The sequence below is a fragment of the Puma concolor genome, chromosome B4 (genome assembly GCF_028749965.1).
Source record: "Puma concolor isolate L17-30 chromosome B4, mPumCon1.1.hap2, whole genome shotgun sequence".
NCBI classification, from domain to species: Eukaryota; Metazoa; Chordata; class Mammalia; order Carnivora; family Felidae; genus Puma; species Puma concolor.
Genome location: NC_141673.1, coordinates 30,810,467 through 30,830,092, shown reverse-complemented (window position 1 = coordinate 30,830,092; position 19,626 = coordinate 30,810,467). Strand labels below are relative to the sequence as shown.

General features: G+C 46.9%; 1 protein-coding gene and 1 long non-coding RNA gene across 3 annotated transcripts in view; one reads left to right on the top strand and one right to left on the bottom strand.

Annotated features, from left to right (window-relative positions):
* Nucleotides 1-222: 222 nt before the first annotated feature.
* DUSP6 (dual specificity phosphatase 6) lies at nt 223-4,812 on the bottom strand. Its single transcript, XM_025926721.2, has 3 exons — nt 3,950-4,812; nt 2,856-3,293; nt 223-1,761 (listed from the first exon to the last, which is right to left on the bottom strand). The coding sequence occupies exons 1-3, from the start codon at nt 4,347-4,349 to the stop codon at nt 1,454-1,456; spliced, it is 1,146 nt and encodes a 381-aa protein (XP_025782506.1). The 5' UTR covers nt 4,350-4,812; the 3' UTR covers nt 223-1,453.
* Nucleotides 4,813-4,925: 113 nt separating this feature from the next.
* LOC147579002 (uncharacterized) overlaps nt 4,926-19,626 on the top strand; it is a 58,017-nt gene continuing 43,316 nt past the window's right edge. For both annotated transcript variants that reach the window (XR_015253447.1, XR_015253448.1), the window contains exon 1: nt 4,926-16,143. This is a non-coding gene — a long non-coding RNA (uncharacterized LOC147579002). The remainder of the gene's footprint in view (nt 16,144-19,626) is intronic.

Sequence of the window (19,626 nt, the reverse complement as noted above, 5' to 3'; positions counted from 1 at the left end):
CAGTTCATTCTATGATGTCATCTTTATTTGAAGCAAGCGGTTAATGTCATAAACTACACCTGAAAAACATTCCTGGGATTGCTTAGGCGATGGGAACTTTGCCCTGCTGTTCCTATAGTACTTTACAAGCCAATTTCACTTCCCCGCTGAAAAATTCCTTAAAAGTATCACTTCACAGGTAGGTACAATTAAAGAGAGATTTAAAAAAAAAAAAAAAACACATTCAATAGCCAAAATAGTCATTTATTAATAATTTAAGGTTTTACATTCTTATAATAAATTTCAGCTCAAAACTTTACACCATGAACATAATGGGGCAACTTGACTCTCCCTTTCCACAATCATATGCACTTCACCTATCAACCGGGTACCCAAGCTCACACACACACTTCCAGTTTTATACAAATTTTTTTTTTAAAAAAAGGAAAGAAACCAACCCAAAGTATTGCATTTGAGGTGACACTCCCTGAAGAATTTTGTACAGAGGTAATATACTGTTTAGCACAGCTGAAGTTTAAAAAAAAAAAAAAAAAAAAGTGAGCCCATGATTTTGGTGTCTTTCCAAGATATCCCCTTTGAGACAACACAAGCCAAAATATTTACAAAGGTAAGGCATAGTCAAACTACATTAAGAAGGGGAAAAAAATCACAAGGAAGATACATGAAAGAGAGTAAAGGCTGCACCATAACAAGGTCTCAGTGAGAACAGTGTCCATGAAAACGTGATTCAGAGTTGGTGAAGTCGAGCATGCTGCAAATATACCCTTTGGATTAGAAAAGAGCAAACATTTCTGGTTTTTCTGTTTTAAGAAGTGGCGTACTGCTCTCCCTTTGGATGATTTCTTTTAAACCCATCAAAGAAAAAACAAACACAACTCAAACAAACACGGTCAAGTGATTTAAGATCAAATATTTACAATAATCAAATGGAGTATCAGATTTGTTTTCTTTATTATTACCTTTATTTATTTATTTATTTTATTTTTTATATTTTTTTGCAAACTGATACTACAAATACAGAGCTGAAACCTCTCTTTGGCTCCTCTATATGCAAAATTGAATCCGTCTTCACTGAAGACAGTATGTAATCAGTTCCAGGCGCAAAAAGAAACAGTCATACGAGGCCCTAAACACATGCTCCTCCCCTACCCTTTGGTCCTACCCTATATACCTGGTGACCCTAGAATTCCAGTCCCTGCCTGGGTAGGCTGTACACACGGGCGTGGAGCGAACCTATGGCCCGTATCTATACAGCATGTTCTGTTCTTCCAACAAGAATGGAGCAAATCTCTCCCATGGTAATAACCAATTCCACACGTGGGAACCTCGTCTAATACAGACAACTGGTGTCATTCTGACACCTGCGGCCGTGTACAAAGAAAGCAGCCCAGCTGATGCTGCCAAGAGAAACGGCTAAAGGAACGGACACATCCGGTGAGGCGTGTGGGGCCTCTCACGTGGATTGCAGGGAGCCCGCCTGGTAGACGTTCTGGTTGGAGGGGGTGGTGAAATAGAGCTGCTGCGTGGGGGCCCGATTGTCACAGGGGCTGCTGAGTCCAAGCGTCCTCTCGAAGTCCAGCAGCTGGCCCATGAAGTTGAAGTTGGGCGAGATGTTGGATTTCTTCATCTTGACAATGTCATAAGCATCATTCATTGACAGATTGAGCTTCTGCATAAGATAAGCCACAGTTACAGTGACCGAACGGCTGATGCCAGCCAGGCAATGCACCAAGACGCCACAGTTTTTGCCCCGGGCTTCATCTGTAAACACAAAAAGAAAGGCAAGCTTTCAGTAGACCGAAAACCACGCTTTGTGAATGATTAGTCTAAAAACTGAGTTAAAGGAAAAGACAAAGAAAAGAAAGAAAGAAAGAAAGAAAGAAAGAAAGAAAGAAAGAAAGAAAGAAAGAAAAAAGAATCGTGTGTGGCAGCTGGACCCTGCAGGCAGCAGAAAATGTATCATTGAGATAAATCATGTACACTGGGCACAATTACATATTTCAGATATTTTCTGAAAAGGGAGCTTTTGTATTAAGTTTCTGCCAACAACAACAACAAAAAATCCTTAATGTGTGCATTCTTTGCCTCAGCATGTGAATACCAGAAACCCTGCAATATGGTCTTGAATGCCTTTTATACAGACAAGCAGACTGCAAGGGTCTATTAAATTATTCTCCAACTGTTGTGCAGCTAACAATGGAGGTATTCAGGCATTTTAAAAGAGAGAGGGAAGTCACAGGGGACAGCCCATTAGGAGGAACAGGATGTCGACATGGCCTGAAAATGAGTTCCTTTGTAATAGGAAATGCATTACAATGCCTGGAGATTCGCTTCTCCAGGCTTCCAGCCCACAGTCCTTCCTGCTGGGCTCAGGTTACCCTCACTGTCTCACTGTGAACCCGTATCACAGTAACATTCAACTGAATTACAACATCTAGCATTCATAGGGCTTTCCAACAACTAACCTGATGTCCTAAAATAACTCTCAGATCTTTTAAAATTATAAAGCAGTGCTAAAATTCCTGTCAATGGGGAGGACTTCTAGCTAGCCTTTTCCGAGTCCAAAGACTGTGAGAAAATTCTGTTGCCCGATAATACACAGCCCGCTCTCAAATGACTGAATTCAAAGTGTCAGAAAGCACCATTTCAAAGACACCTGTGGTCTGCAGCCATGTCAAAAGGCACTTTTTCTTTCTTTCAGCAAGTAGATAAACCAGAATTCCCTGCTTGTAACATTAGAGACCTGCAATCAGACATGCTAACAAGCAGCAAGAAAGGGTTAACAGCTTAAGTTCTATGAATGGCTAGGAATTTTGCATTTAAAAGTCTGAGGAAGGACTCTTAATTAGTCTCACCTATGAAAGAAATGGCCTCAGGGAAAAACTGGGACAGGTTTTGACTCCAGTGATCCGAGATGGGGATCTGCTTGTATTTAAACTCTCCTGCGTTCTCAAAGAGATTCGGCAAATTGGGGGTGACGTTCAAGATGTACTTGATGCCGAACTCCTCCAACACGTCCAGGTTGGTGGAGTCCTTGGCACAGCCCAAATAGAGGAAGGGCAAGATCTCCACGGGGAAAGAAGGCTGGCTGTTGGACAGCGGGCTGCCATCCGAGTCCGTTGCACTATTGGGGTCTCGGTCAAGGTCAGACTCAATGTCCGAGGAGGAGTCAGAGCTGATCCGCAGGCCCCCGAGCCCCAGCACTGGCAACGGTGGCGAGCTGCTGCTACATGAGCCGTCTAGATTCGTCTCGCAGTGCAGGGCGAACTCGGCTTGGAACTTACTGAAGCCACCTGCCAGGACGAGAAAGGCAATAGTGTAACCTGAGATCCCGTAGTAGTTTTCACAGCTAGTGAGAGCCGCGGCCGGGCGCAGGAAACACCCCAGCACCCTACGAACCCCCTACACACAGACCCAACTATAACAGAAAGACACTTAAATGTGTACCCTCGGGAGTGGAACGAACAGGCCCGCCTTCCCTGGAAACCCTTCTTTTAAATCCAGAGATGCATAAAAGGGCAACTTGTAAAAATATTTTGAGGGACCAGGAGGTGCGATCTGCACACACAACACACACACACACACACACACACACACACACACACACACACACACACACCATGACCTCTCCTGTCCTGCAAATCTCGATTCAAGATCGAACGATAGAAAGCAGGGACAGGTGGAGGAGACTCCCGGTAGGCAGGAGGAATCGTTAGAAACAACCCGTGCCTGTGGCCGGAAGCTGGTGGATTCTGCGCCAGCCTGCTCGCGAGTGCGGGACGCTCGAGGTTCGCAGCCGGTAGCTGGCGGCTGTCCCCCGACCCCGCGGCGCGACTCAGAAGCGCCAGTCAAGCGCAGCAGGGCCACTTGCAGTCCTCGTGCCTTGCCCGCAGCGCACAGCCCCGCGACCCCCGCCCGGCCCCGCGCGCGGGGCTCCCCCGGCGCGTACCTTCCAGGTAGAACGCCCGGCAGCCCTCGTCCTTGAGCTTCTTGAGCAGCAATCCAAGCACCGACTCGCCGCCGGTGTTCTCGTTCCAGTCGCTGCTACTCTCGTCGTAAAGCACCACGGTGTCGGTGCCGCAGCGCCGGGTGAAGCGGTCCCGGTCCTCGCCACGGGTGAAGAGCGCGCGCACCGGCAGGTTGCCCTTTTGCAGGCGCCGCAGCATGATGCCCGGGATGGCCACGTTGATGGCTGACTCGATGTGCGACGACTCATACAGCTCCTGCGGCCGGCAGTCCATCAGCAGCAGCCGCTCGTTGCCCAGCTCCAACTGCTCGTTGAGCCACGCCACGGTCTTGCTGATCGCCATTTCCGACGCGAAGGGCACGGGTCTGAGCGTATCTATCATGGGGGTCGAGCTACCGGAGAGGGCGGGGTGCCTACCAGACGCCCCTCGGGGCAGGCATAGGCCAAGCGCGCTGCGCGAAGCTGCCGCTCTCTGAGCGGGGTTTAATTCCACCTCGTCCTTCCCAGACCGTGTTAGCGGTTGGGGAAAGCGAGACAGAAGTGAAGCCGGCGGTTCCCGCTGCACCCCGCTGCAGCCGCTCGCTCTTGGTGTCAATGAATCTCTTTGAATGAAGCTGCCCAGACAGTTTTGTTCCTCCCCAGTGAATGAAATCCAATTAATTCGGACTCCCTGCTACTAAGAGGGGAGGGGAAAAAAAAAAAAAAAAGTCCAGCGGCTCCTAATCCCTCCCTTCAAGGCTGCACCTCAAATCCGCCCAGGCGTCTTTCTCCTCGGATTATTCAAACCTCGATTTGCTCACTCTCCCTTGGACTCAACCCTCGCACACCCCCTGCGCGAGGCAGCTCCTCAATGGATACAAACAGCGAGCGTCTCAATGGATACATTCTCCCGGCCAGCCAATGAGCGCGCTGCGGAAGGGGCTGTTGCCGTGGGGACGGGCCGGCTGGAACAGGTTGTGTTGATGAATTGTTAATGAGTTTGTCATTCACAAAAACGGAAAGGAATTTCCGCTCCGGATAAGCCCCAGTGCAAACAAGCTGCAACAGCGGGCTCGGCGGGAGGAAGGAGAAAGAAGAGGAGGCGGCGGCGGAGGAGGAGCGGGGCACATAAACCAGGGCACTTCAGTTGTCTCATGTTTCCTTCTGTTGAGAGTTCACACTTCGCGTCGGAACTTTTGCGCACAAATGGTGCAATTAGCAGGCACAAAAGCCCTTGTTCGTGACGCCTGTGTTCGCAAGCTAGCTTTAAGAAAACTTGTGCTTTTTTTTCCTTTTTATTCCCTTTAAACTCATTTGGACAGGAGTTTCGCCTGAACCCCCCTCCTCCGCCCTTCTTTAGGCGGTGTGTGGCATTTGTTTGCCAGTTTAAAAAGCCCAGCTCTGTTTGCTCTGATGTTCTTTTAGCTGAGGCTGTGTTGGGGCTGGTGAACTGCCTGGGCTTTAGTGACCGATGAGGTGTTAAATGCTAATCCAACATCTTTCGAAACAAACTAGGATTTTGTTGGAACATTTTCAAGCAAGCAAGCAAACAAACAAGTGCCTGGTTGTCCAGATAATAGGAAGGAAGGTTGATGGGGGGTTTTTTGTTTGTTTTTAATAGCGTTTAAATTACTTTATTTTGTTTTTAAACAGTGGAGCCTGCAGAAACAAACTGGTTGGACAGTTCGATGCTTTTATTCCCCTCCAGCGGCCTGGGGCGTTATGAGCCATTGTTCCGGGGATCCAAGCCCTACCCCCCCCCCTTCCTGCGGTCACCCACCGCGCGCTGGGGGGTTGCGCTCGTTAATCATTACTGGGCAGCTAGCTCGGCTTCCGACGGAGGAGCCGGTCTGGCGCGGTTGCCGGGTCTAGGTGCATTCTGGGCGCGCGGAGCCGGGCGGCTGTCCCCACCAGCGGCGTGTCGTGGGGAAGTCCTACCGCAAGGCCTGCGGGGGCCCGCGCAGGCTCCGCGATCAGCTACGGTAGACTAGAGAGGCCTGTCAGAGGGGAGCCTTCGGTCTCACCCTGACAACCCCCTCCACTGCGGGTCGCAGGGCACTAGCGAGCACCAGCTGCGCCTGCGCGCTGCGCTCCTGGCCAGCACCCGGTCGCCCCCGCCTCCTGGCTCAGCTGCGCTGGGCGTTGGGCTACCCTGAGGTCGGGTGGGGGGCCGAAAGCGGGCCTCTGGGGTTCCGACGCGGCCTGGGGTGGGTAAGAGGCGAGGAGGAGTGCCTGCCGGGACCCCTTGCTCCACGGAGGGCTGGGAGTCCCAGGGAACGTCTCGGCCGCTCTGCAGGGCCAGCAGGTAACTGAGGAAGTGCCGGCCAGGCGGGCTCGCTGCTTTCTGCCGCGGCGCCGGGGAGCAGGGCGGGCCGGCTGGGGGCCGGATGGAGGCGTGGCCGGGTGGGGGCCGCGGCGGCGAGGAGGCGCAGACCCCGCGCGCAGAGCTCTATTGTTATATAAAAGTGCCGCGGCCTGCCCCTCCCGAGCGGAAAACCACCTGTGTACCGCCGGCTGGGGGCAGGGGGGCCCTGCGGCCGGAAAGCGCGGGCCCTAATCCGGCCTCCCCTCCCTAACCCCCGGCGGAAAAGAGGCCGCGCATAGTCCCGCCGCCGCCCGGGAGGCGGAAGCGGAGGCAGTGGTTCGAAGAGGAGCGTGTCTCCCCAAGTGCCCCTCCCGGCGCCCACCGCGAGTATAGCGGAGGGCACCTGAGGTCGCGGGGTCTCCCCCAGCCAGACGCCCCGCACCCACGGGCCTGCCTGCTGACGCCCCGGCTTCGATTTGCATTTTTAGTCACCCGCCTCTTCCTTGGTTTGGGGAATGTAGGCTAAAAAAAGGCGGCTGCGAGGCCCAGGTTGCCAATTTTGGAGCTGTGCTGCAAGCAGGCCGCCCCTGGAGGAGCGTGTTCAACGAAGGTGGGGGTTGCCGCGCGCTCTCCCCGCGCCTTTTTTGGGCATCCCTTGGAACAAAGTTCCCATATTTCACTGGGTATCATCTAGTTCCAACTGGAGGAGGCCTGCGCTGGAGTTGAAGCCTCCGATCCACCCCCACCTGTTACAGGCCTTCCCACCCCAAGACGTTCCAGTCACTGGGTCCTGGGGGCGAGGCAAGACGCTCTGCAGTAGAACTGCGAAGGGTAAAATCTTTCAGCCTGGGATCTCCAACAGAAGAGACAGGGAGGGAAGTCGGTTGTTACTTCGCTATTGTAAAAGTGCACTACCTGGGCATGAATTTGGGAGGATAACCGCAACACTTCTCAAACCTGAAGACAGAGACGCTTAGTTTGACCTATGCTTCCGAATCCTACATCAACGGAATGTCAGTTCTTCTCAGCACTTTCTAGAAAATGCCATTCGGACCACTCGGTTCTAAGAAGAGGGGCGTAAAGGGTCTTTGAAGCGTGGTGGCCAGGGTTGAAATTGTGCCCCGATCACTTCCTAAACGTGTGGCCTTGGTTAAGTCATCTTTTGTAAACCTCATCTTCCATGTGGCATAATGAAGATAATAAAAATATCCACTTCATAGGTTCTCTGAGATGGTTAAATGGGTGAAGCTTCCTGGCATGATGGTGATGTGCTATTGGCTGTTGATGTTTTTATCGCTCTTAATTCCCAGCCTGCACAATGGTCTGAGTCCTTTTCATCCAGATGCCCTTTGAGGCCTGCCTAACAGCCCGCCTGGAGCTTGGCAGTCTACAGAAAAGCCCTCTGAGGAATGCCCCAGGCAGTTTAATCCATCCCAATTCAGCTGTCAAACAAAGCAGGTGCTGTTACAGACCAGTGTCAAAATCCTTTAAGATGGCTAACACAAAGTACCCCCCTACCTTTCTAACTTCTGCCTAACTGGTCCCCTATTAAACACCCTCTTCTCCAGCCACACCAAAATGATAAAATATTAACAACATGTAGATTGCACATTTACTACGCGGAAGGCTTGGTTTTGATTTCTGTGTTTACATGCATGATTTTGGTCAGTTTCCAGAAAACCCCATGAAAATCATCCCCATTCACAGCGCTTAAGGAATTTGCACGAGGTCACATAGTAACAAACAGTGGGGTCAGGATTTGAGGTCAGACCATTAAGGATTAACACATATGCGTCTTATAGGGTATGATGGAGACCACGCACTGCGCTGTTCCCTGCCAAAATTTGAAGGATTGAGTTCTACGTTTTGAATTTTGACCACCAGGCCTTTTCAGCTTCACATAGTCTGTTGCACCCTCCCCATCAATGTCAAAGATCAAAAGTTAGACTTATTTCCCTGCCGTTTTATATCTGGTTATCTTCTTTGCACACACCTCTTCATTAGTCAGCCGTGCACTAAATGCTGCATATCTTTCTTCCTCCGAATTTGTCTTAGGTTCTAATCCTGACAACTGCCATTACTAATCTAGTGTGTCAGCACTGCACGTGGGCCTGGGTTCAAACCTTAGCTCTGTTACTCACGAGTAGTTTGATAGGAGAAAGTCACTTAGCCTCACTGGCCTCCATTCATTCGTTCATTCACTCATTCACTCTTTTATTCTGGGCTCCAGGAAATCAGGGAATAAAGTGGGCAAGAATACCTACCCTTCCCCCACTCCAAGCTTACATTCTGTTGAAGACAGACAATAGACAAAAGAATTCTACAGTATGTTAGAAAGTGAAAGTGCTGTGGAGAAAAACAAGGGAATTCAGTAGTGTGTAAAATTAGGAATAGTTATACGTTCATTACGGCCCTAGGAGGATTAGAGACACCCAAAAAGTGTAGGGCACAAAGTGAGTATTCAAAAGATGATGTTTTTAAAACTCACTGCCTCGTTCCTGCAGAAAGTTGACTCCCCGTTGCTGGTGATCTTGCCTTGATCCTCATCATCCTGGCCCTGTTGCCCAGGCTCTCAGGAAAAAGGCTCTCAGAAGAATTCTAGCATCAGGAAGAACCACAGGCTTTCTTATTTCCGGAGGCCCCAGTTCCCTGCTGAGGGTATCATTCATATGCAGAAAACGGTGTTTCCAGATTGGAGCATGAAGCAGGTCTTGCCTTACCCCTCAGAAGTGCACAGAAGCAATGTTACATGTCCTAATTTCTCTGTGTGTGTATGTATTTGTGTGAAGGCACCAAGCACTCCGGCTTGAATTCTTTTCATCAAGTGTTTCCCCTGGAAAGCCCCTTGAAAGTAAGTCTTCTGTTTATGAATGCTTGCTTGCCTATTGGAGAAGCATTCCAACTTTGCAGACATTTTCCTGTGTTTGAGGACACTTGCAATTTACTAGACCCAGAAGAGTTAGCATGACTTTTAATCTTCTTGAAGTAATCTCTCTGTGAATACAATATTTATTAACACATCGTGTGAAAATAAGTTCAGTTTTCCGTCAATGAGAGTGTTTTGGAAGGTCTGACTTAAAATGTAGTCTTGTGGCATATTCAAGATTCACTTTTAGAAGTCCCAAGGAGGCCCTCAAAGTGACAGCCAGTGGCTTTCTGAACAGCTAAGCCTCAGAACAGAATTTCTCTGCAGTTGAGAAATGTGTTTGACACAGACCTGATTGAAAGGGCATATGGGGTTCACAAAACTCGAGCTGAACTCTCCTGACAGGTGCCTCACAAAGACAGCAAGTTCTGTCTGAACAGCAGGAACTGTGGAACACAAGAGGCCCACAGGCCTGACAATAGGAAACACACATTCTGCACACTGATAGGCCGTGTGTAGGGAAAGCCAAAAGGAGTTTCAAGTATGAGCCCCAAATTAAAATACCACGACTGCTGATCCTGGCTTGCAGTCAAACAGCCTGCCCCTTGATGAGTTGCTGAAGGGTCTTATTAAGCACAGGCTAATGATTTTTCCCAAACAACGTGGAGGTGGGGAGAAAGGCAAGCTAGGTTAGACAGCAGCTAACAGGTAGGTAGGGAGCAGCAGTGCCAGAATTACACGTCCACAGTCACATCCAGGGAGTGGTTGGAGCTTTCCTAGAAAGGAGATGGACTTTTGCACCTTGCCAGAATGACATGACCCAAAGGAAACTATGAACCATTGTGAAGTCAGACCTTGGCCTCAGTCAGGCTAAGTTCTGAAAAATTACGGTCTTCGTCGGCTCTCTTGTGTTTTTGTTTCCCATCGCCCTGTGGAATGTACATTAATAGACATTCAGGATCCCAGAGACGTGATCTAGAATATTCTTCCGAAGCTAGACAGTCTAGTAAGGAAATTCGTTGAAAGATAAAATGTTGATTTCTTCTTTCAGATGCATTCGTCCCTTTCCTTCCAGTTGCATACATTCATTGATTCCTCCCTCGTATCCTTTATTTCAAAACGTAAGAACTACAAAAGCATCTGTAAATGTGTATGTAAGAAGTCATCAGGAAGTTGGCATCTCTGAGGACAGGTAAGCTCACTCACTGTTTTTTTGTTACTGTCGTTGTTGTTTGGAAAAGGACGATGATGCCTTGCTTCCCATTGTACTATTTCCAAAGCCCAGCAATATCCTTAGTGGGAAATTAGGCTTTGCCTTCGGGGGAGGCAAGGGACTATGTGTAGCTGTCTTGCCAGAAGCTCCCCAGTCATGTCATGAAGCATCATTGATGCTTCCTGGGCATTAGCCATGCTGCAGCTACACGCAGAACATTTGCCTTGTGCCTCCTTGTGTGGGCCTTGGCTCCTCTGGCGACTTTTCTCCTCATCTTGTGTTCCTTTATTTATGCAGGTGTGAACAATACAAATAACTGTTGGGTAAGAGAACTAATTATTATTCTAAGAAGGTGCTATTTCCCCTCAGCCCTTTTGCCTCAGCGATCAGTAGAAATGATTATGTGTGTCCACAAGACAAGCAAGGCACGCTTTAGCTTCATCGATTAAACTTAAGAACTTGCAGATCACCCAGAATACATTGAGGGAACCCCAGGGGCCTCCAAACTCCAGTGTAAGCAACACTGCTTTCGGCCATTTGAGGGGTTAATGACAAAAGTTATATTTGGGTATATTGCGAAAAACACAACGACAACATAAGGGCTACAATCTCTTCTACATCCAGCCTTATAGATGTTAAATTAAATCTAACTGCTTCCATGATACCTTTGCCAAGCAGATACACCGTTAACTCCAGTTTTATAGTGGGGAAGGCTGGACTCAAATGTCAGGTAATTACACAAGAATCCAAACTTGTACCTCAGTCCCTTGGAAACCTGTCCAGTAGGTATGTTTTGCTCCCTACTTGATAGGTATAGCTCTAAAGCATGACTCCATGCAGACTGTTGTGAATTCAACCTGTTATAAAATGGCAACTTCTATATAACTTGTTAAATTTTATTTTGCTTGTCAAGACTGGGAGTTCCGGATTGACTCCAGGACTGGGGTTGGTCTGAGACCAACCTGGATTCTAATCCTGACTCACAAATTTTCTAATCATGTGACTCTGGGGGAGATCACATAATCTCCCTATGCCTCAGTGTCCTCATCTGTAAAATGGGGATACTATATTACAGGGCTATTGTAATGAATGACTTCTCTTTGTAAAGGGGTAGGAACAGTCCTGAAACAGTAATAATTCATTGACAGTTACCTGTTTTTATTATTTTTATAATTTTTTTTCAACGTTTATTTATTTTTGGGACAGAGAGAGACAGAGCATGAACGGGGGAGGGGCAGAGAGAGAGGGAGACACAGAATCGGAAACAGGCTCCAGGCTCTGAGCCATCAGCCCAGAGCCTGACGCGGGGCTCGAACTCACGGACCGCGAGATCGTGACCTGGCTGAAGTCGGACGCTTAACCGACTGCGCCACCCAGGCGCCCCACCTGTTTTTATTATTAACACGCACACACATACAGTTCTTTTTTTTTTTTTTTCTTTTAGAGAGAGAGGGGGACAGAGGATCTGAAGGGGACTCAGTGCTGACAGCAGTGAGCCCAATGCAGAGCTCAAACTCACAAACCGCGAGATCATGACCTGAGCTGAATTTGGTTGCTTAACCAACTGAGCCACCCAGGCGCCCTCAACACACAGTTCTTAATAAATGTTTATTGACCTTGCTGAAAGGGGATTATATAGTGGAAAACACGACAGTGTCCGTTTGTTCTCAGGAATAGAAACTATCCATACAAGATTCTGAAAAAAATTTTGGAGAGTCAATTGCTTTACCTCTCAGCAGCCCGGAGATCACAGTTTCTGGTAAATTGGTGACACTGAAGTTGCTGCTGGCCTCAGAGGGACTGCCCAGCAGTCTCGGACTTGCCTGCCGCAGGGCAGCATGTTCTCCCCACCCCCCCCCCACCCCCCCCGCGCTGCCGGCTCAGGCCAGTCCTGTTGACTGCGTGTTCTGCAAGAGGGCAATTGGGAGGTTACCGGCCCAAGCAATGTAACCACCATCTCTCAGCGACCTGGGTTTGCAGTCTCTAATGGGAGCACCCATTTGTGTCATGGGTCCTCAACTTTTTAAGACCTCCTTGCATCTAAGAAACCTCATCTAATGAGAAGTTCCTTCTTTCCACTGACTTCCTGCCAGGAGGAGATTTTCGGATGGGGTAGAAAAAGGGGATGAGGCAGAGCCAGGTATGAGAGCCAGTGTCCTGTGGAATGGAAAGGAATCTTCCATTTGTGGGGGAAGGGTGCTGTGCTGGAGGACACAATATAGAACCCCCCCTCCCAGCCCTAAGTAAACAGACCAGTTGCTTAGCACAGTTTCTGTAGTGATTTTTGCACATGTATGATTCCAAGGCTATTTTTGTTAAACATCTGACAAGGGTGCATCTTTTGGTGAATTCCCATCGTGTTTTTCTGGACCCACCAAAACTTTCAGATTCTTTACCCAAACGCCAAAAGTCTAAATGCTTGGTAGATCATGCCCCCCTCTTCCCACCTTTCCTCTCCTCGATCTTTTGCCTAAGCAGTTCCCAGGGAAAAAGACTCATTATTTATTGTTTGTTTGTTTGTTTGTTTGTTTGGAGAATCCCAAGCAGTTCTGCTCTGTCAGCACAGAGCCAACTCAGGGCTCGACCTCATAAGCCGTGAGATCGTGACCTGAGCCGAAATCAAGTTAGACACTTAACCGACTGAGCTACCCAAGCACCCCTTTTTTTTGTTTGTCTGTTTTAGTTTGTAGTAAGAAATGTTTATTTCTAAAAATATATATATTTCTACTGCTGAAATTGGTGATTGTCAGAGGAAGTGTGATAGGACCCCCGATCTCGTAGCCCACCTACGTGTGTAACCATGTAGCCTCCGGCCCTGGGCCATGTGACCCCCCACTTTACCTAGCATCTTGCCCCCACAAGATTAAAACCCACTGGTTTTGATATTGAACATTGCTGCCTTTCCTTTAGGATGGCCTATTCGTGCAAGGTGCTGTTACTCAAAGCACTGAGGGTAGAGAGAAAGACCTTTCCTCAGCCACACACAGTTTGCATAACCGCACTTACCTATTAAAACATGTATTTTTTTTACTTGTTAAATTTGGTATGAGATTTACTTTTCTAGCGAGAGTGAGGTTGAGTGTGGTGAGAAGTGTCATGTAAACAGGAGCTCTAACCACTAGACACGTATGATTTTTGTCCAAAGATTCTGGCATTTATTCTATCCCCAACCTGGTTCAGAAGCAAAGGTTTCAAAAAACACAGGGGCCCAAGTCCCATCTCCAGTAATTCTGATTTAAATGATATAAAGGGGGTCCCAGGGTCTCAAAAATCCCCCAGAGAATTCTCATATGCAACCTGCAGTGAGAACGACTCACTTACAACACCTATCCCCCCCAAATCTCCTTGCCTACGGGGAGGCTCCCAGCCAGACCAGTGGGTCTCAAATGTTTAGAAACACCTTGGAGGTACTTGCTCGTGGTCCACAGCCTGGCCTCTCACTTAAGGACCTTGATTCAGAATGTCTAGAGCAGGGCCCAGGCAAGTATTTTGTAATCCAGCAGCCAGGAGTGGCTCACACAAGTTGGGCCAGACTTTGGAAAGCTCCGAATGATATCCCAGCCAGCCAGGCTCCTCACCCATCAGCTCTAGTTAGGAAGTATGGAAATGTTTTGGGTGGTTACCTGGAATCAAATGGTACACTGTACCCACAAACATCAGAACTTCATAACAGAAGAATGCAATGTTAAACATAACTAACCTGCTTGTCCTTGAAAGCTCTATTCTTTTTTTTTTTTTAATGTTTATTTATTTTTGAAACAGAGAGAGACAGAGCTCGAGGGGAGGGGGAGAGAGAGAGGGAGACACAGAATCCAAAGCAGGCTCTAGGCTCTGAGCTGTCAGCACAGCTGACGTGGGTCTCGAACCCACGAACTGTGAGATCATGACCTGAGCCGAAGTCAGACGCTTAACCGACTGAGCCATCCAGGTGCCCTGAAAGCTCCATTCTTGAACTGGCACTCACTCTGATTTCTTTTCACGAGCCCTGAAACTGTACCCAAAACTGCCTGTGGATTTGCCCGAAGGAAGGTTTTTCTTGAAAATGGCATCAAGCGCAGGGAGCACCCGTTGTGTGTCGAACTGAAATGATCGCTGGGGTGTGTGGAGATCAGTCAGATTCAGACCCTGCTGTCCACAAAAAGTAGATTGGACTGGGTAGAATAGACTCATGTCCAGGTAGCTAGAATGTAACAGTTAATACGATCATTGCAACAGAAAGAAAGCAAGAGGAGGAAATGGTTCCTGGGCCTTGAGTGTTGCAAAGTATCCCAGAGAAAACAATATCTGGATATGCAGATTTCCCCTCTCCCTCATCCCAGAGGGACAGGAGAAGAAAGGCACTCTAGGCCAGAGAGACAGGTGGCATGGCCACCTTGGAGCCATGGCCATGCATGACAACAGTACAGAGGGTGCAGAGCGGCAAAGAACATAAGAAAGATAGTGTAAAGCCAGATGGAAATGGGTTTTGGATGCTATGCTAAGGAGTTTGGAATTTTTCATTAGGCGGTGAGAAGTCATCAGAGATATTTATACGAGGGTGTGACATGATTTCAGAATATGATTCTAATAACAAAGAGGTGAGTAGATTGCAGGGGAGAGGAAAACCAGGGGCAGGAAAACCAATTAGGAAGCAGTTGCAACTGTCCAGGAAAATGATGCTATGCCACCCAAATCATCCTGTTCTTAAAATAACGTGCTCATCATCTTGCGTCGTTTTATTCCTTTTATTTCTGGGGCTAGAAAAATCACTTAGGCCTCCATGACTCAGAATCCCTCCCTATTAATAGAAGATGACAAAATACTCACCTTACCTCACATAGGGAGGTCTGTGAGATGCTTATAATTGTAGCCAGGAAGGAGGGGGCAATGTTATTCTAAATGCCAATGGTTTAATTCCACTCCAGGAGAGAAACTGCCTTTTGCCTCTTACTTTTATTATAAAAATCCCAGCCCCACAGAAAAGCAGAAAGCCCAGTGAAAGCATCAGAAGTGCACCCTGGAGAGAAAAGCCACGGGAGAAGTTTCCAGTGCTTACCATGCTTGCAACATGCTTGGTTGCAAAAGTGAGATTTTGTAAAGAAAGCCTGTCGCTCCATCGTTTCCCATTACAAGCAAAAGTGTAAGGAGTGTTCCTTCTATCGTTCCTGTTGTGGCAGCGGGGGTGGGGAGCATCGGACACTCGCAGAAGGAGTTACACGCGGTCATTTAAGTGAAGAGCTGGGCGTGAGGCTTTCAGGTTGTGCTCGCTTTCTTGGGTCTTGGAGTCTGTCCTCTTAGCAATGGGCACCTGGTCATGCCTTTTCCATCTGCTCCCTGGCCCTTTCCCGCAATGAGATCTCCAAATCACTGCCCCAGACGACATCCGAACTCTCTCGTCTCTTTGGAAAAGTGTCACAGAAAGCACTGCTGACTGAAAATGTTGTAAATTTTGCCCAAATCACTTTGTCTTCTACCTCTTAAACAAATCTATGCTCGATATACCTGCTAAGTCGGTGTAAGATATTCTGAGGGATAAAAAGATAAGTCACATGGGGGACCCTCTCCCCTCCGAAAGCTAAGGGTGGGATTGTGACATAAGAGAGAATGTCTCAAACGTAGTATTCAGCATGCTCTTAGGACAATTCAAAGTTCTAGATCCAAAGGGACGGTCATGTTGGATGACCGACGTGTTCGTTCTTCCATCCACAGCACTTGTCTTTATATAGATCAACTACATGGTTACAGACTGATATAGTAAGGGGGCATGTCAGGACCACCTAAAGAGAAGATGATATATGGTGCTTTCTGAGGTGCATTCACCTAAGTAATAAATGGTAAGTTCTAATGAAACACTTGATCTGGTACACTAAATTACTCTAATTCGTTTGTTCTCTCTTTTTTTTTTTTTTTTTCAACGTTTTTTATTTATTTTTGGGACAGAGAGAGACAGAGCATGAACGGGGGAGGGGCAGAGAGAGAGGGAGACACAGAATCGGAAACAGGCTCCAGGCTCTGAGCCATCAGCCCAGAGCCTGACGCGGGGCTCGAACTCACGGACCGCGAGATTGTGACCTGGCTGAAGTCGGACGTTTAACCGACTGCGCCACCCAGGCGCCCCATGTTCTCTCTTAACATGTACTTCTTGGAAAACTTACTGGTAAAATTGGTCACAAAGAAATTGAGACACTACAGCTTACAGAGAAACAAAAATGTTTAATCCTTACACAAATAGGATCATATTTTAAGGGCAGTTAAAATATCACAGTATCGCCGTCTGCATTTACAGGTACTCGTCCATTACTCGTTAGATTCCTTTACTACAAAGGGCTCCGGGAAACAACTAGAGACATGGCTACGTTGGTAACAAAGAATCAGTTATAAAGGGAAAGTAATAAATATTTATCCATTTATTAATAGGGTAGCCATTTGATAATTTCTGCTTCAGTCTTTAAAAATTTTTTTTTTTTTTTTTGAAAGAGAGAGAGAGAGAGAGCAGGGGAGGGGCAGAGGGAGAGGAAGACAGAGCATCCGGCTAAAGTCAGATGCTCAACTGACCGAGCCACCTAGGCACCCTTCTGCTTCAGTCTTTAATTATTATTATGTTTATTTACTTTGAGAGAGAGAGAGAGAGAGAGAGAGACAGAGTGCCAGCGGGGGAGGGGCAGAGAGAGAGGGAGACACAGAATCCAAAGCAAGGCTCCAGGCTCTGTGCTATCAGCACAGAACCCAACGCGGGGCTGGAACCCATGAGTGTGAGATCATGACCTGAGTTGAAGTCTGACGTTCAAATGACTGACCCACCCAGGCGCCCCTTCAGTCTTTAAAGGTGACATTCATTTCTTTAAAAAAAAAAAAAATGTGCAAGCCACAGACTGGGAGAAAATTTTTGCAAAAGACATCTGGTAAGGACTGTTATCTAGCATATACAAAGAACTCTTGAAACTCAGCAGCAAGAAAATGAACAACCTGATTAAAAAATCGGCCAAAGACTTTAATGGACACCTCATCAAAGAAGATATGCCGATGGCATATGAAAAGAGACTTCACACTCAATGTCCTCAGGGAAATGCGGACCAAATCAACAAAGAGATACCACTGCACACCTGTTAGAATGGCCCAAATCCGGACCACTGACAACACCGAAGGCTTGTGAGGATGCGTAACAACAAGAACTCTCATACACTGCTGGTAGGAATGCAAAATGGTATACTCACTTTAGAAGACAGTTTGACAACTTCTTACAGAACTAAACATACTCTTACCACATGATCCGGCACTCATATGCTCCTTAGTATTTGCCCAAGAAGTTGCAAACCGTTCACACAAGACCCTGCACACAGATGTTTATAGCGGCTTCATTGAAAATTGCCCAAACTTGGAAACAATCAAGATGTCCTTGAATTGGTAAAGGGATAAACTGTGATTCGTCCAATGGAATATTATTCAGCACTAAAAAGAAATGAGCTATCAAGCTATGAAAGGACACGGAAGAAACTTATGTGCATATTGCTAAGTGAAAGAAGCCTATCTGAAAAGGCTACGTACTCTGTGATTCCAACTATATGACGCTCTTGAAAGGGCAAAGCTATGGAGACACTGAAAATACCAAGTAACTGCCCAAGGTTAGTGGGAGGCAGGGATGAACTGGTGGAATACGAAGGATTTTTATGGCTATGAAACTATCTTCTTTTTAAAAAAAATTTTAATGTTTATTCATTTTTGAGAGAGAGAGAGCACGAGCAGAGGAGGGGCAGAGAGAAAGGGAGACACAGAATCTGAAGCGGGCTCCAGGCTCTGAACTGTCAGCACAGAGCCCAACACGGGGCTCAAACTCACAAACCGTGAGATCATGACCTGAGCTGAAGTCGAACGCTTAACCAACTGAGCCACCCAGGCGCCCCGCTAGGAAGCTATCTTGTGTGATACTTTAATGGCGAATACGTGTCATTATACGTTTGCCAAAATCCATAGAATGTACTCCATCAAGAGTGAACCCTTACGTAAAGTATGAACTTCGGGTGATAGTGATGTGTCCATGTACGTTCATCAGTTATGATAAATGTACCATGCTGGTGCTGGATGTGGGTAGTGGGGGAAGCTATACATGTGTGGGGACGGGGGATCTATAAAAAAAAATATCTGTACTTCCTGGTCAGTTTTGCTATAAACCCAAAGCTGTTCTAAAAAATAAAGTCTATTTTGAAAAAAATAACAATGTGTATGCTACTGTCAGGGGACTTGGAACTACAGAATGTGGTTTTCCCATGTGTTAGAAGAAAGCTCCTGTTCAAATGTCTCCACATGTTACATAGTTGTTGTTGTTGTTGTTTATCTAACTTACCTATTGATGGATATAGAGGTTGCACATAATCTTTTTTGTTATTGCAAGCAGTGACTGCAATGAATACGACCTTTTGCACATTTACCCCCTTTGTACACAGGTGTATCTGCAGTATAAAGTCTTAAATGTGGCATTGCTTGGTCAGAGCATGTGAATTTATAATTTTGATAGATAGCTCCCAAACTCCCCATTATACTGGTTCGCATTCCCACCAGTAATGTATTTCCCCACACCTTAGCTGACACAGCGTGCTCGCAAACATTTTGCCGATCTGATAGATGATATCAACATCTCCTGGTAACCTTAATGTGCAACTCTCTTATTAAGAGTAAGGTAGAGCATCTGTCGTGTATGTTTAAAAGCCATATGGATTGCCTTTCCTGTGAACTCATCACATTCTCTACCCAGTTTTGACTGCCAAATAAATAAGCAAAATAAAAAAATCCTATTGTATTTTTCAGACCTTACTTTCGACCATAATATTAAGTCATTGTAGCCACTGAACTTAAATACCATTAATGAATCGTTACTTTCAAACAGAAAACACGTAGAGGCACTTGATAAGCCCAAAGAGCGTTTTGATACAAAACTCATTGATGCCTGACTTTTCCTTCTCAACTCATTCTAAATCTCATCTTGTAATTAAAACTGCTCTCACTCCTTAGAATTGCTCAGGGTCAAAGAGCCCTGGTTTTTGTTTTGTTTTAATCCCAGAAGGGTTGTTTGTTTTAAGCTCTGCCTCAGCCATTATTATCTATGCGAACCTTCCAAGGAATTTTCACCCATTAAAATAACAACCTTAATATACTCTCCTAGCATTCACAGGACCTGCCTTCTGCCCAAGCAGAAAGGAAAGAGTGATACCAACTAAATATCTAAAAGCTTTTATTCTCACCCCCCAGTTCCCTCCCTGAGAGGAGACTATCTGACCCATTAAACAGAGAAGTGAAAAAGTCCCTTTACTTCTCTTTCTCAG